The sequence below is a fragment of the Nannobrachium achirus genome (assembly GCF_963921795.1).
Source record: "Nannobrachium achirus genome assembly, chromosome: 23".
In the NCBI taxonomy this organism is placed as follows: Eukaryota; Metazoa; Chordata; class Actinopteri; order Myctophiformes; family Myctophidae; genus Nannobrachium; species Nannobrachium achirus.
In genome coordinates, this window is record NC_137830.1 from 30,964,850 (window position 1) to 30,979,019 (window position 14,170).

Genomic DNA, 14,170 nt, shown 5'->3' on the forward strand with positions numbered 1-14,170 from the left:
CCTCGGCTTTAATGGCTGTTTTTTGTCATCAGCTCTGTTGACATGCAGGCAAGGAGCAATGTTTGTCCTTGCTTAGACACACACACACACACACACACACACACACACACACACACACACACACACACACACACACACACACACACACACACACACACACACACACACACACACACACACACACACACACACACACACACACACACACACACACACACACACACAAAGGAACAGCACGTATATTGGTGTGTCCCCCTCACACAAGACATCAGAGCGAAATATGGAGATGAGTTTACTGATCTGAGCACACTCTTTGTGGGCTCTAACAGAGAAGCTGTGTATGCTGTCTGCCTGTCACTTTTGGATCAACAGAGAGCTCCTGTTGTATGAGTCAATGTATTGTACCTTTTTCAAGTTTGAATTAAAGGGTTTTCGATTATTGTTTGGACACAATGTTTTATACAATTGTGTCAAAGTAAACTAACTAACTGTAGTTAATTTTAGCTATTTGTGAAATGTTGTATCCACACGTTTCCCAGTGAGCTTACTGGGGAAAGGGGTGTGTGTTAATGTGTGCTCCTCCACACAGCTGATTCAAATCACCCAACAAAGCAAGTTGTCCTATAACGAATAGTGAAAATAGCTGATGCTGTGCTTTTTAGACATTTTTAGTTTATAATAATTTAGTAATTGCAATGTTTTAAAACATCTGTCTCAAAGTCATGCCCAAAATAGACAGTTTGGTCGCCAGAGAAAGAATTGCCACTCTACTGTGCACTGCTGTAAGATAACGTGTTGACATTCTCAACCCCAAAGCACGTTGCATATAAACATTTATAGATTTGTGTTTTTTTGTGACGTGTGTTGGTAAAAACCACGAGGCGGCAGCCGAGCAAGTGCCCACACCGGCCACACCTCTCGTGACCAAATCGTGCTGCTGAAATAATTCTTCCCTTGCCTTGAAACATCGAGATGCAATGTATCCGCAGTATGCAGAAATACTGACAACATTCTTTTCTCTCTGGAGATAAACTAGGGACGGCGGGTTGAAAAGTGATTACTTACGCCTACTACCCCTTCTCCGGCATCTCTGTCTTGAGCTGTTCTCTCCAGTTGGTTCCAGGTCATCTTCATGGTCTTGGTGTTTGGCTCCAGGTCTCTGCGCCAGGTGTTTCTTGGGCGACCCCTTTTTCGCTTGCCCTGCGGGTTCCATGTTAGGGCTTGTCTAATGATGGTACTTGGGGGCTTTCACAAGGTGTGGCCTATCCAGCACCATCTGCGTTTCTTTCTTTATTATTTTTGAAAAGTGCTTAAGATAAAATGTTCTCATGCATTTATCAAAGCGAGGCCGAAGCATGACATTATCGCTTCTAGCCCGAGCTCAGCGGGAGCCATTGTTGACAGTAATAGAAACGTTAGTATGGAGTCTCCCGTCCTCACAGGGATGTCACACAGAGCCCATCACAGCGTGGGTGCGCCTGCAGGACCCGACCTTTCTCCACGCCGCCACGCTTTGATCCGTCTAGACACGGCGCTACTTTAGCCCCTTTGTCGGGGCGAGCCGTGGAAAAGACTTTGAACTCTGCTTGCCGCCTGGCAATTTAAGACACCCCAACTCCTCTGGCTGGCTGCCTCTCGCTGTCATGGATTAAGAGCCAGAGAGGAAATAAGAGTCGTAGACCTTTTCAAAGCTCTCTGAAATATCAACGAACACACAGAGGGGAGAGCCAGAGGAGACGTGGGACCCAGACACTGGAAGCAGGGTGGCATATAGGGGCGTGCAAGGTAGGGATGGGACGATAAGCGATATTATCGTTTATCGTGATAAAAAACACTCACAATAATCGTATCGTGGAGATTTAACTTATCGTGATATCATCCTCCGTCATGCACTGGGATCAATTCACCTTTTATTTGCCGAGCTGCATATCTGGTACCCTTTATAATATTGGTAAAACGTACTTATAATACATGTACTTGATACAGTCTTTTTTTCACTCTCTATAAAATGTCTTTGCCAAAAAATAGCCGATCTACAAGCTCACAACGTGCCACGTTGCTTGAAGATCTGCTATTTTTTGGCAAATGTTCGGCCCCAGGATAATGGATTTTGATTATCGCGATAATATCGTAAATCGCGATTTCTTTTGTCACAATGATCGTGATATGACATTTTCATATTGTCACATCCCTAGTGCAAGGACATCCTCATAGAGTCCGGCTCTTCATTGCAACAGTAAAAGGTCAGCGATGGCCAAAGAACTCAGCCCCCAATACTTGAGTGAAAGCATAATCCTCCTGGTCAAATGTCACTCAGGTGAAAGTTGCTCAGTCAAATTTGTACTTTGCTAACAAACAGACAGACACACCGAATGAAAGCGACACCCACCGCAGGCCCGGGCCAATATACATTATTCACTTGAACGTGCCCTCCTCCTCTCACTTTACACATAAAAAGGTGACATTTACTCAGTGGTGAAAGTGAGCCGGAACGGCCGGAACCCCCGTTCCGTTAAAACATTTGGGGCCGGAACGGAGTTCCGTTAAGAAGAGGAGAAGCCAGCTGTCAAAATCCCATGTTAAATAACCAGCCACAAACGCACGTCCAGGAAGAAAACAATAGCCTATACTAAAGTCAGATTAACATACAGTACACAAGTGTTCTGATAAAGTGCTTCTAAATTATTCCCGTGGATTTGTGTAGGTTGTGTTTGACACGGAGCGGGTAGAGGTGGGACGTTCGCGAACGAATCGAGTCTTTTGAACGGCTCTTTGAAATGAACGATAGGATTCGGTTCACAGTAGGGAGCCGTTCCTTTGTAATGAACTGTGGTGGGAAAAGTACTCAATTTCTTTACTCATTGACTGCCAAGGCACGAGTTTCACGAGTTATTACAGTAGTCCCAGGCTGCCACAGCCCGAGTTTCCCGAGTTGGAAGCCATTTTTGAAAAAAAAAAAAAAAAAATTCAATTTTTTTTTTTTATAAAAAAAATTCTAAAAATGCCTCAAATGTATTAGGCATGATCGCAATTGCGAAATTGCATGTTTAGCCCCATAACAAACACATCTTTCAAAATGTCAAAAATGGCTGTTTTGTCTGACTTTGAAGGCTTGTATCTCATGAATGCCTGAACGGATTTCCAAGCGGATTTTTTTGTTTGAAAGCTGTTAAAAAGTACTACACATATGGTGCATGATCTAGGCATGGGCGTGCACGATCCGTGCACTAAAAATGTATCCGTGCACTAGAAATTTAGGAAGGTGGCAGTGTTTGTTTTGTCTGACTTTGAAGGCTTCTATCTCATGAATGCCTGAACGGATTTCCAAGCGGATATTTTTGTTTGAAAGCTGTTAAAAAGTACTACACATATGGTGCATATATGGTGCATGGGCGTGCACGATCCGTGCACTAAAAATTGATCCGTGCACTACAAATTTAGGAATGTGGCATCCTGGTACTTGGCAGCCATCTTGAAAAGGGCATTCAATGAGTTAGTAGAAATATCAATACTGCAATCAAGTAGAAGTTTGGAATGTTAATGTACTTGAGTAGAAGTATCAAAATGTAGGCCTAAGTTTTTTGAACGGCTCTTTGAAAGGAACGGATCCCAGAGATCCGGCTCACTTCAAAGAGCCATAAATCCCATCTCTAGGAGGACTCGTGTCTGTGCCTGCATGCGGCCATAAATGCTGAATAGACCAAAATGATTCAATTCTGCATCTGGGAATGGGAGATGTAGTGGAGTAGAATTAAAAGTATTGGAAATACTCCAGTAAAGTAGGCTAGGCTATACTTAAAACCTGTACTTAAATACAGTAGTAAATGTAATTAGTTACTTTAGATAACTGGTTATAATAATATTAATAAAAATAATATAATAAATATAATAATAATATATGCTTAGTTACCCTTCCTGGAACAATGAACAATATGAAGAGGCTTATTATAGAAGGGCAGCAGGTGGGCCTCCCAAAATGCAGTTTTCTATGCATTTCAGGGGTTTTGGGGGATTAGAGCCTCCCAAATTTTTTTCGGCCGCGCAGCTTCGCCGCGCGGCCAATTCATGACAGTTCCGGCAAGAATTTCAAACCACTTTCAACACTGCATTTACTATTTCCTAGTCCCTCCCCTGCACGCCATATAAGGGCAAGGGCCGGGCGTCTCCCTCAGCCAGCAGCCAGCGCAGGTGTGACTGGTTACCAATCAGCCCAGCTGCTCCTCGTCACCATCATCAGAGGCTGTCCTACATAAACCGCTGAGAGCCGTCGCCCGACGCTTGAACGTTGACTACTGTGGTCAGTATAGACGGCTGTTAGCAGACAGTTATCTAGTGTTCCTGAGTGTTAACTAAGCTAACCTTGTGTACTGTGTGTTCCACGCTAATATTGTGTTCTTCTCTCTTCCAGGCTCCCTCCAATCCAAACCCAGTGTCTCCATGCACGCTCCTCGGTCCACTCTACAAACACTCCCTGGATTCCCAATAGCCTCTCACCTCCCCATACCTGTATATCCCCCCCATCCCCAACCCGTAACGTAGTAGAATAAATCTATATTCTATAACTTGAATTCCTTGACTCTGTTCGTCTTTGTCTTTGGGGTCCCCGGCACATTTGGCTCGCAACATTAGTCAAGCCTAACAAAAACTATATATTTAGGCCTATAGCTAAATATCAGCTAGTTACTGTATGTGCCTACAAATGCTATATTAGACCTTACATTGATGCTCAAATCGGAATGTAACTCACAACTAAAGCAACACATCACTAAACATACGTATTCCCACCATACATGGAAAGTGGAGACTATTTGCAAACATTTACAGAGTAGGCCTATGTCAGCTGCAGACTTCTGAATCTGTCTTGGGAGATTAGTACACAGCAGTGGTGTGCTGTGGATATTTTTGCAATCCATATTCTAATAACATGTGCACGCCGCTCGGTACTAGTTGAAATACTGTATTCAACATGTGATGGGAATTTTTCTTTTTAAATGAATGTAGGCCTAATTATTAATATTTAGTTACATTGTTAATGTTAATTGTTAATTGTTTTGTTTTAGTTTCAATTAATTTTCCTTTTAGTTTTATACATGAAATACATTTACATATACTCACCCACACTCATATAAGTAGCCTATTAAAATAGTGGCACGGCGGTCTGCATGTATGTACCATGTATGCTGTGCAAATCCTTCAATTAACATGATTGAAAATCAAATGCAATCAGTCGGAGGGGTATAACAATCTGAGGTGTTAACCCTAACCCTAACCCTAACCCCAGCAAATCCAAACCAATCCAATTGAATAGCCAACGTTATGGGAGCATATGACATATTGCCTAACCCTAACCCTTAGCATGTAATCTGTCATACATACACATGTAATTATAATAGTATCATATATTCATCTGTCCTCTACCTAATGGTGTGCAACTTGAAAGAAATCCATGTGGGATCATTTCTGTAATTTAACATAAGCTCTTGCCACCAATATGCATCTAGGAAAAATATAAACATATTTTAATCTTCCATGCAATTATATCATCAGGCAGAGGATGTCACGTCCAAAATCCCTTATGACACAAGCAGTATAATTACACTTTTTCCATCTGGTAACACTTTAATTTCCTCTCTGTATCTCAGAAGAAATAAATGTGATTTTCAGTTTCTCACGCACACCGAATAGAGACAACATACAACCACCCCAATGTTACTGTATTATGTTACTCTACCATAAATTGGACAGAATTACATTTTATTCATTGAAAAAATTTTACATACTGTTGTGAGGCTTCAGCACTTTTAATTTCCAAAATACTAGTAAGACACCTGAGGGTGGAATGCGACCTCAGGGTGACATGCGACCTCGCCCTAAAGGGCGAGGTCGCGCCAATTCTTGACTATCTGGCCAACCACAGCGTTTCTCTGACGATTCTAGTTGTTATCATTCTGGGGGGAGTTTGTTCATGTTTTTGTGAGGGTATCAACCCTAGGAGACACGGGGAGAACATGCAAACTCCACACAGAAAGGCCCTATCGCCAACCCCACCTAGGGTGTGAGCGATAGGGCCTAAACATGGAGATGTGGAGAACACTATATATGAAGATAGTCCAGTCCATCATGTCATATGGGACTACCGTCATAGACAGTAGCCATTGTTAGGCCGGAGTCAATGGCTGTCTGTCTGACTGTCTGTACAGGAAGTGATGTCACATGACATACTTTTTATGCCCATATATGAGTCATTCTGTACCACATCTCCATGTTTAGGCCAAACAGGTTTGCTCCATTTCTCCATGTATAGGTCCAAATGACCTCGCCCTAAAGGGCGAGGTCGCGCCAATTCTTGACCATCTGGCCAACCACAGCTTTTCTCTGACGATTCTAGTTGTTGTCATTCTGGGGGGAGTTTGTTCATGTTTTTGTGAGGGTATCAACCCTAGGAGACACGGGGAGAACATGCAAACTCCACACAGAAAGGCCCTATCGCTCACACCCTAGGTTGGGTTGGCGATAGGGCCTTTCTGTGTGGAGTTTGCCTAAACATGGAGATGTGGTACAGAAGGACTCATATATGGGCATAAAAAGTATGTCATGTGACATCACTTCCTGTACAGACAGTCAGACAGACAGCCATTGACTCCGACCTAACAATAGCTACTGTCTATGACGGTAGTTCCATATGACATATTGGACTAGACTATCTCCATATATAGTGTTATCCACATCTCCATGTTAGGACTCATATATGGGCATAAAAAGTATGTCATGTGACATCACTTCCTGTACAGACAGTCAGCCATTGACTCCGGATTAACAATGGCTACTGTCTATGACGGTAGTCCCATATGACATATTGGACTAGACTATCTCCATATATAGTGTTATCCACATCTCCATGTTTAGACAGCCAATGACTCCGGCCTAACAATGGCTACTTTCTATGACGTTAGTCCCATATGACATGATGGACTGGACTATCTCCATATATAGTGTTATCCACATTTCGTGTAGCCGCCCTGTACAGGAAGTGATGTCACAACTCGCTGACATCACACTGACATCACAGAGGATACGGAAGGACGGTCACGAGGATACGGAAGGAAGGAAGGAAGGACGGAAGGACACTCAAGTGACACGGTTCTTCAGAGTATATGCGACCTTCGGTCGCAACAATTAATAATACCACTTTCAACCTGGCATCCCAATTTGGGATAATGTTATTGCTGATGAGCATTTCCCAATATCTTTCCAAAATGATTAAAAACATCATACCGTAGGTCGACTACTTACCTGCTTTTGTGCAACGCTGTCATACGAAGTATATCAGCATTAATTTATGACATATGGAGATACAAGGTTTTTAGCGTGGTCCGACACTGGCGATATATTACTGCTGATTGTATAACACAGTGGTTTTCAACAAGTGGTCGGGGGCCAACAGTGGTCCTTGAGGGGTTTCCAGGTGGTACCCAGCTAAATGATGGAGAGTTGGCAACCAAACGGACCCTCCGATGGTACCATACCAACATCAATACAGCATGGACACTCTTGAGGAGACTCTTTGTGTCTCCATATAGGGAACAAAGCAGGCTCTTTGTGACCAGCAGGGAACCACTGCTGGTCATCAAACCTTAGGAAGCTTAGGAAGTCGACAAAAACCAAACAAAAACATTTATATAGGTCCATGAATTCAAGTCTCCATGGCGTGAGTAATCGAAGGGGGGGGGGGGGGGGGGGGGTTGAACTATTCCTTTAAGTAGCCTACAGTACTTGAGTAAATGTACTTACCGTAGTTACTTTACACCTCTGATAAATGGTCCCTTGGCAAGCAGTGCCTATTTGCCTTAATGTAACTCAGGTCCACTGCAGGACCAGTATAGCTTTAAGTAAGCCTTAACATCCCCTGCCTGTCGGTCACGTCTCTGTGTCAGGGACACGTGTGATGATACTGTATGATACGCCGTCATTAGCATCTTCTACTAATGGCAGTGCCATTAAGATGTGAGCACATTCTAATCCTGCACTGTTCACTTACAGTACATCTCAAATGATTACCTGCATATTAATAGTGCGTGTGGGTGTGTGAGAGTGCTTGCACGCATGCTGGGTGTTGTAGGCAACAGCTGCGTGCGTGTGAGTTTGTGTTTTTGCGAGTGTGTGTGTGTACTGTAAGTGAGCGAGTCTATCACTGATCCATTTCCAACATCCCCGATGGCGACAGCACACACAACCGTTGCAATAAATGTCCCGATCCGCTTCGCTTCGGGGCGCACATGTGCCGAGTCAAGTTGGCCGGGCTTGGGGACAGAACGACAGATTAACATTTCAGCTCAGCCATCCGGGCTAATGGAGACAGAGGCGTTGGATAATGTGCCTGGAGGCAGCAGGGAGTGAGTGTTCATCCCAGCCCAGATAAACAGCTCGACAGGAACGGAGTGACCAACCTGTTCCCAGATGCTGCCGTCATTTTGCAAATGGGGAACAGGTGCATACGTATATGGCTCTTGCCACCTACTATGGGCACACAAAAAAAAGCAGAGCCCCTGAATATAAAAATGAAGAAATAAACAAACAGGTGAATAGAACACTTTGATGATAAACCACATCACGCTCAGCACAAACACTATTAGCTTAGTTAGGGCAAGACACTTAGCCCCTAATTGCTCCCTATGAGCAGGTTGGTGCCTTGCATGGTTTCCTACGGAGCCCGGGAGTGGCCATTGAGAGAGAGAGAAAAAAAAAACATTATTTTGTGGGCACGAGTTAGTATCTCGTGTCCACAATTTAGTATCTTGTGCCCACAAGTTAGTATCTCGTGGGCACAAGATAGTATCTTATACCCACGACTTAACGTAACTTGGTATGAGATACTAAGTTGTGGCGACGAGATAAGGTTTTATAAGCGCCAGCATAGCGCACAGCAGGGTACAGAGTCCTGTGACATTTACTTTAAGTTTGATCGTTTGATGGAGGGATAAAAACATGATTTATTGCGACCGAAGGTTGCAGTTTAGTATGTGAAATGGCACATCATGTCTCCGTCTCAACGTGTCCACTTTTTACGGTCTAGGGGTCTGCTGCTCTGACATCACGCTCTGACATCACTGTGATGTCAGGGGAACCAATGTAACAGAATGTGTTTGCTGCTCTGACATCACGCTCTGACATCACTGTGATGTCAGGGGATCCACTTTATAGAATCCTTTTTATGCCAAATATATGGAGTTCCCTGATGTCATCAATACGAAGCCCATATCTAACAGGTCTTCATATGGGAATGCCCACATCCGGCACATACCACACTAGCAGAATCCATATACTGTATGTCCAAGACAGATGGCCAAGACAGCCCATATCTGTGTGACTGGTTCTACAGACAGTGATCTCCATGTACCGGTATGGGCATAAAGGGATTGTATGTATGATGTCAGATGTCATAGACGTCATAGGACTTTCACATAACGAATAACCGAGTAAGCATGTTTGGGCTCTCACAGCATATCTCCATATACAGTACATGGATCTCCTATACATGGGTAGGGGTCTCCATATATGGGTAACTGGTCCGATATACATCACTGACCAGATGGCCAAGACATGGCGCGACCTCATACTAGTATACACTAGTAAATCCGTTCAGAGTTGACTGAGCTATGGCTTAGTTAAATGGTCCTCAAGGACCACCAGTGGTGGTCTCAACTAAATGGTGGAGAGTTTATAATTGTTTTTAAGGACACATTCAAGTATCTTACAGCGTATAAAGTCACCAAACGAACTTTGATGAGGCAGTATTGTGTTGTTCTAAAAACATACAACTAGTAAAACGCCTCAGGGCGAACTTGCGACCTCGCCCTTGGCCATCTGGCCAGTGATGTATATCGGAGCAGTTACCCATATATGGAGACCCCTGGTGGTACCCATATATGGAGATCCATGTACTGTATATGGTACATCCCTTTTATGCCCATGGAGATCTCTTTCTTAACCAGCCACGCCGATGGGCTGTCTTCCTCCATATATGGGCATTCCCATTATGAAGTCCTGTTAGATATGGGCTTAATATTGATGACATCAGGGATCTCCATATGGTCATAAAAGGGATTATGTTAGAGTGGTTCCCATGACATCACAACATACAATCCCTTTTATGCCCATTCATGGAGATCCCTATATGAACCAGCCACACAGATATGGGCTGTGTCTTGGCCATCTGGCCAGTGATGTATATCAATGACATCAGGGATCTTCATACTGTATTGGGCATAAAAGGTATTCTGGGGAATACCCATATATGGACTTCTACATAGGTGATGTCACCTGTGATATCACCTGTGATGTCACAGTGATGTGTCCGGGGAACCACAGTGTCAGGTGAGACGTGGACAAGATGTGACGGTTTTCATAATAAACTTGCGACCTACGATCGCAACAAACAAAGTTAAAATTTTGAACATAGTTGGTTTCTGCAACAGAGAGATTTAACTTTAACACATGGGAAGCCAAGGTTTCTAACATTTCTAGCTGTTGCTGCTGCCGTCGTTCACTTACGCTTTCATTTTGAAGAGCCTCGGAAGCTTCGTGCGTGTGCACGTGAGTGTCCACTGACGATTGAGGAGGATAATCCATTTGTTTACAAACGCTCGGAAACTAAAATCCAAACCGGGGCCGACCATCGCGGTAAAGTGTCGCCGTGAAAACAGGCAGATATCTGCTTCCCTGGCGTTCTTTGCACCTTATTCATAGATAAAGCTGTTTTTATGTTTCAGCCTAGAATGGAAGTCAATGCAGCCTAGACCATCCATTTTGTTTCTCTGCGAACCACGGTATGACGTATGGACCAGGGTCTTTCACAGACAACACAACATGCACGCAGCTGCACGCTGCACAGTTAACCCCTTGTCTCGTTTCTCAACGAGACAAGGAGTTTTGGCACAGCGACCTCCAGTGGCCTTATCTCGTTACTGAACGAGTTTGGCAACTTGGGTGTTAAAGACAGGGTGAAATCAAAAACATGTTTTTCACACTTTTAGAGCATATCTGTAGTGATAATGTGGCCATACCTAACACTAGATGCCAAAAATATTTTTGTGTATATTTATATCAAAGGTCCCTAAATAGGCCATTCTTAATTACTTCCTGTGAACAGAAATTCAAAAAGTGATGACATAGATAGACTTTTTGAATATAAATGAACCTTTGATTACATTCACCTGTTTGTTTCCCATTGCTGGCTCCCATTACTCCCATTACTCAGATTTTAAATCCCATTGCCTGAAGGGCTGGTCCCCTCGGATTGGTTCAGAAACACACAGGCTTCCTTTTCAAACTGAAACTTCAAAATAAAATACCCAAAATAGTCATTTCATTGGGTCTTTAAACACTTTCATTTTAAATTGTAAGTGAAAGGGTTTCTGATTGGGCTAAAACTTTGCCCAAATAAGGAGATGGCTGATGTCACAGTGGTGACAATCAAATATAATAATATACTAGTAAGACGCCTAAGGGCGACATGCGACCTCAAGGTCGCGCCATCTGGCCAGTGATGTATATCGGACCAGTTAGCCATATATGCATGATAGTCAACAATGTTATGTCAAAACATGCCCATATATGGGCATTACCAAATATGGGCATTCCCAGATATGTCCTTAATATTGATGGCCTTGGGACAGGAATCTCCATATATGGGTATTTTTTGTTTATAGGAATGACTGTATATGGACTTTTTATTTTATTTTATCCTTTATTAATATTAATATGTATCCATATACGTACAATATATGTTACGCCCATACATGGAGATCCCTATCTGAACCAGGCACACAGTTATGGGCCATGCCTTTGCCATCTGGCCAGTGATATATATCGATGACATCAGGGATCTTCATATATGGGCATAAAAGGGATACCCATATATGGACTTTTACATAGGTGATGTCACCTTTGATATCAACTGTGATGTCACAGAGACATTGATGAGGTGATGTCACGTGATGTTACTAATACCAGTAAGACTCCCTAATCGGGAGATAAGCGACCGTTGGTCGCTTATCTCCACAAATATCACAACCTCCACCTCTCACGTCATACGGGTAGCCATAGTTACACCTGGAATGTTGAATCTCCATATATGGAGATAACCTACGCATCACACAAAGTCTGACCTCACCAGCCCATACTTGGGCATGGACGACTTATATCTCCATATACGGAGATGGCCATATATGGAGATACGATGACATCACAGAGTCCACAGCTGATGATGTGGCGTGATGTCATACAATACACAAACAAGCCCTATATAAAGGGGCAATTCTCACCAGGGAAGAGAGCATTGCCTGGCATGTTGAATCTCCATATATGGAGATAACCTACGCATCACACAAAGTCTGACCTCACCAGCCCATACTTGGGCATGGAGGACTTATATCTCCTTATACAGAGATGGCCATATATGGAGATACGATGACATCACAGAGTCCACAGCTGATGATGTGGCGTGATGTCATACAATAAACAAACAAGCCCTATATACTGATGCGATACGATGACATCACAGAGTCCACAGCTGATGATGTGGCGTGATGTCATACAATAAACAAACAAGCCCTATATACTGATGCGGAGATATGAGCAGGGCAAAGGTGTGACGTGTGACGTGTGACCGACCGACGGACGGCCGGTGGAGGTTTTCATAGTAAACTGCTCCCTGACGGTCGCAACTAAAGCAATATACTTTGAATGAATAACGCTTCCTTTTACACAAAGACCATCTGAAGAGATTGTCTTCCCTGATTGGCCAACCCTTGCGTGACAGTTTGTATTGTCGCACGACTCGCACCGATATAAGCTGTGACACGGGGCAACACGGCTCCATTCCGCTTTACAAGGAGTGTTTTTTGACAAACTTTTATTCTATTTGACCTATTCCATTTGGACCCATTCCGTTGCATCCACAGTTTGTGCTCATCTTTGAAAATGTTCCGCTGGACATTGGATCTGAAAGGAGGACCCAGCAAACCCATCGATGCTGCTGTGGCAGTGGACCACAAGGTGTACGCCTTCGGATGGTACTACACCTACGTCAACGAACGGAACCAGACCGATGTGTACGTCTTCAACACCTTGTCTCTGCACTGGACCAAGCTGCCCTCGGAGGCAAGCCCGGTCATCAGGCGCGCCAACCACACGGCCGTGCTGGTGGCCAACGACATCTACATCTGGGGTGGTTACCCTTGCAAGGGGACGGAGGTGCTTCACGCGTTCAACGTCGACAATCACAGGTGGTTCACGCCGAAGGTGTCCGGGACCATTCCGGAAGCAAGGTACAACCACTCTGCCTGCGTCCTGGGGAAGGCCATGTACATCTACGGGGGAGTGACCTCGCAGACTGGAGTCTCCAATGCCATCTACAAGTTGGACACCACCAAGATGGTCTGGGCTCTGATCGACGCCACAGGCACTCCGGCGACTGCTCACTCTGCCACCATCATTGGGACGAACATGTATGTGTTCGGGGGGCAGGAGCAGGGCGTCATCAAGGTGTTTGATACAGAGAAAAACTGCTGGCTGAAAACACCTTCTGAAGACCTTCTCACAAAAGGAAGCAGCGGTCATAAGGGCTTTGCCTACAACGGAGAGCTGTACATACTAGGCGGTGACATCATGAACAAGACCATCCAGAGGTTCAATCCAGAGACCTTCACCTGGAAGACCTTTGAGCCCAAGGGGAAGAGGCCGGTTTGGAAGAACGAGATGTGCTTCTGCATGGTGGGACAGCGCATCCTCGCCTTTGGAGGTTACGGACACACGCCCGAAAACCTGTACGTCCTGGACTTCGATCCGAGCCTGAAGACGCTGTGCAAGCTGGCGGTCATCGAGGACCACCTGGAGAAGTCGGGGCTCCCGCACAACATCAGGTGGGAACTGACGTCCATGACGACTACAGCTGTAACGGAAAGGTAACTTCGCTACCTGTGAGCCCACCCCCAAATACAAAGAAGAAAAATCACACCCAGTGTGAAGTGAGCGGTACTATTTATGAGTTAAATGGGCATACAAGCTTGGCAAATGTGACCCTGGACGTATGACAAACTTTGCACGCTTTGTGCAAAGACGTAGGCCAGATGTAAGCCAGGTGTCGTTGGACCTTAGCTCAGGAGCAACG

General features: G+C 44.3%; 1 protein-coding gene across 1 annotated transcript; it reads left to right on the forward strand.

Moving 5' to 3' along the window:
* Window positions 1-12,981: 12,981 nt before the first annotated feature.
* LOC308308876 (kelch domain-containing protein 3-like) lies at window positions 12,982-13,968 on the forward strand (the record flags this gene model as incomplete). Its single annotated transcript, XM_080754333.1, has 1 exon — window positions 12,982-13,968. One exon carries the CDS (start codon window positions 12,982-12,984, stop codon window positions 13,966-13,968), a length of 987 nt encoding a protein of 328 aa, XP_080610459.1.
* Window positions 13,969-14,170: the final 202 nt, after the last annotated feature.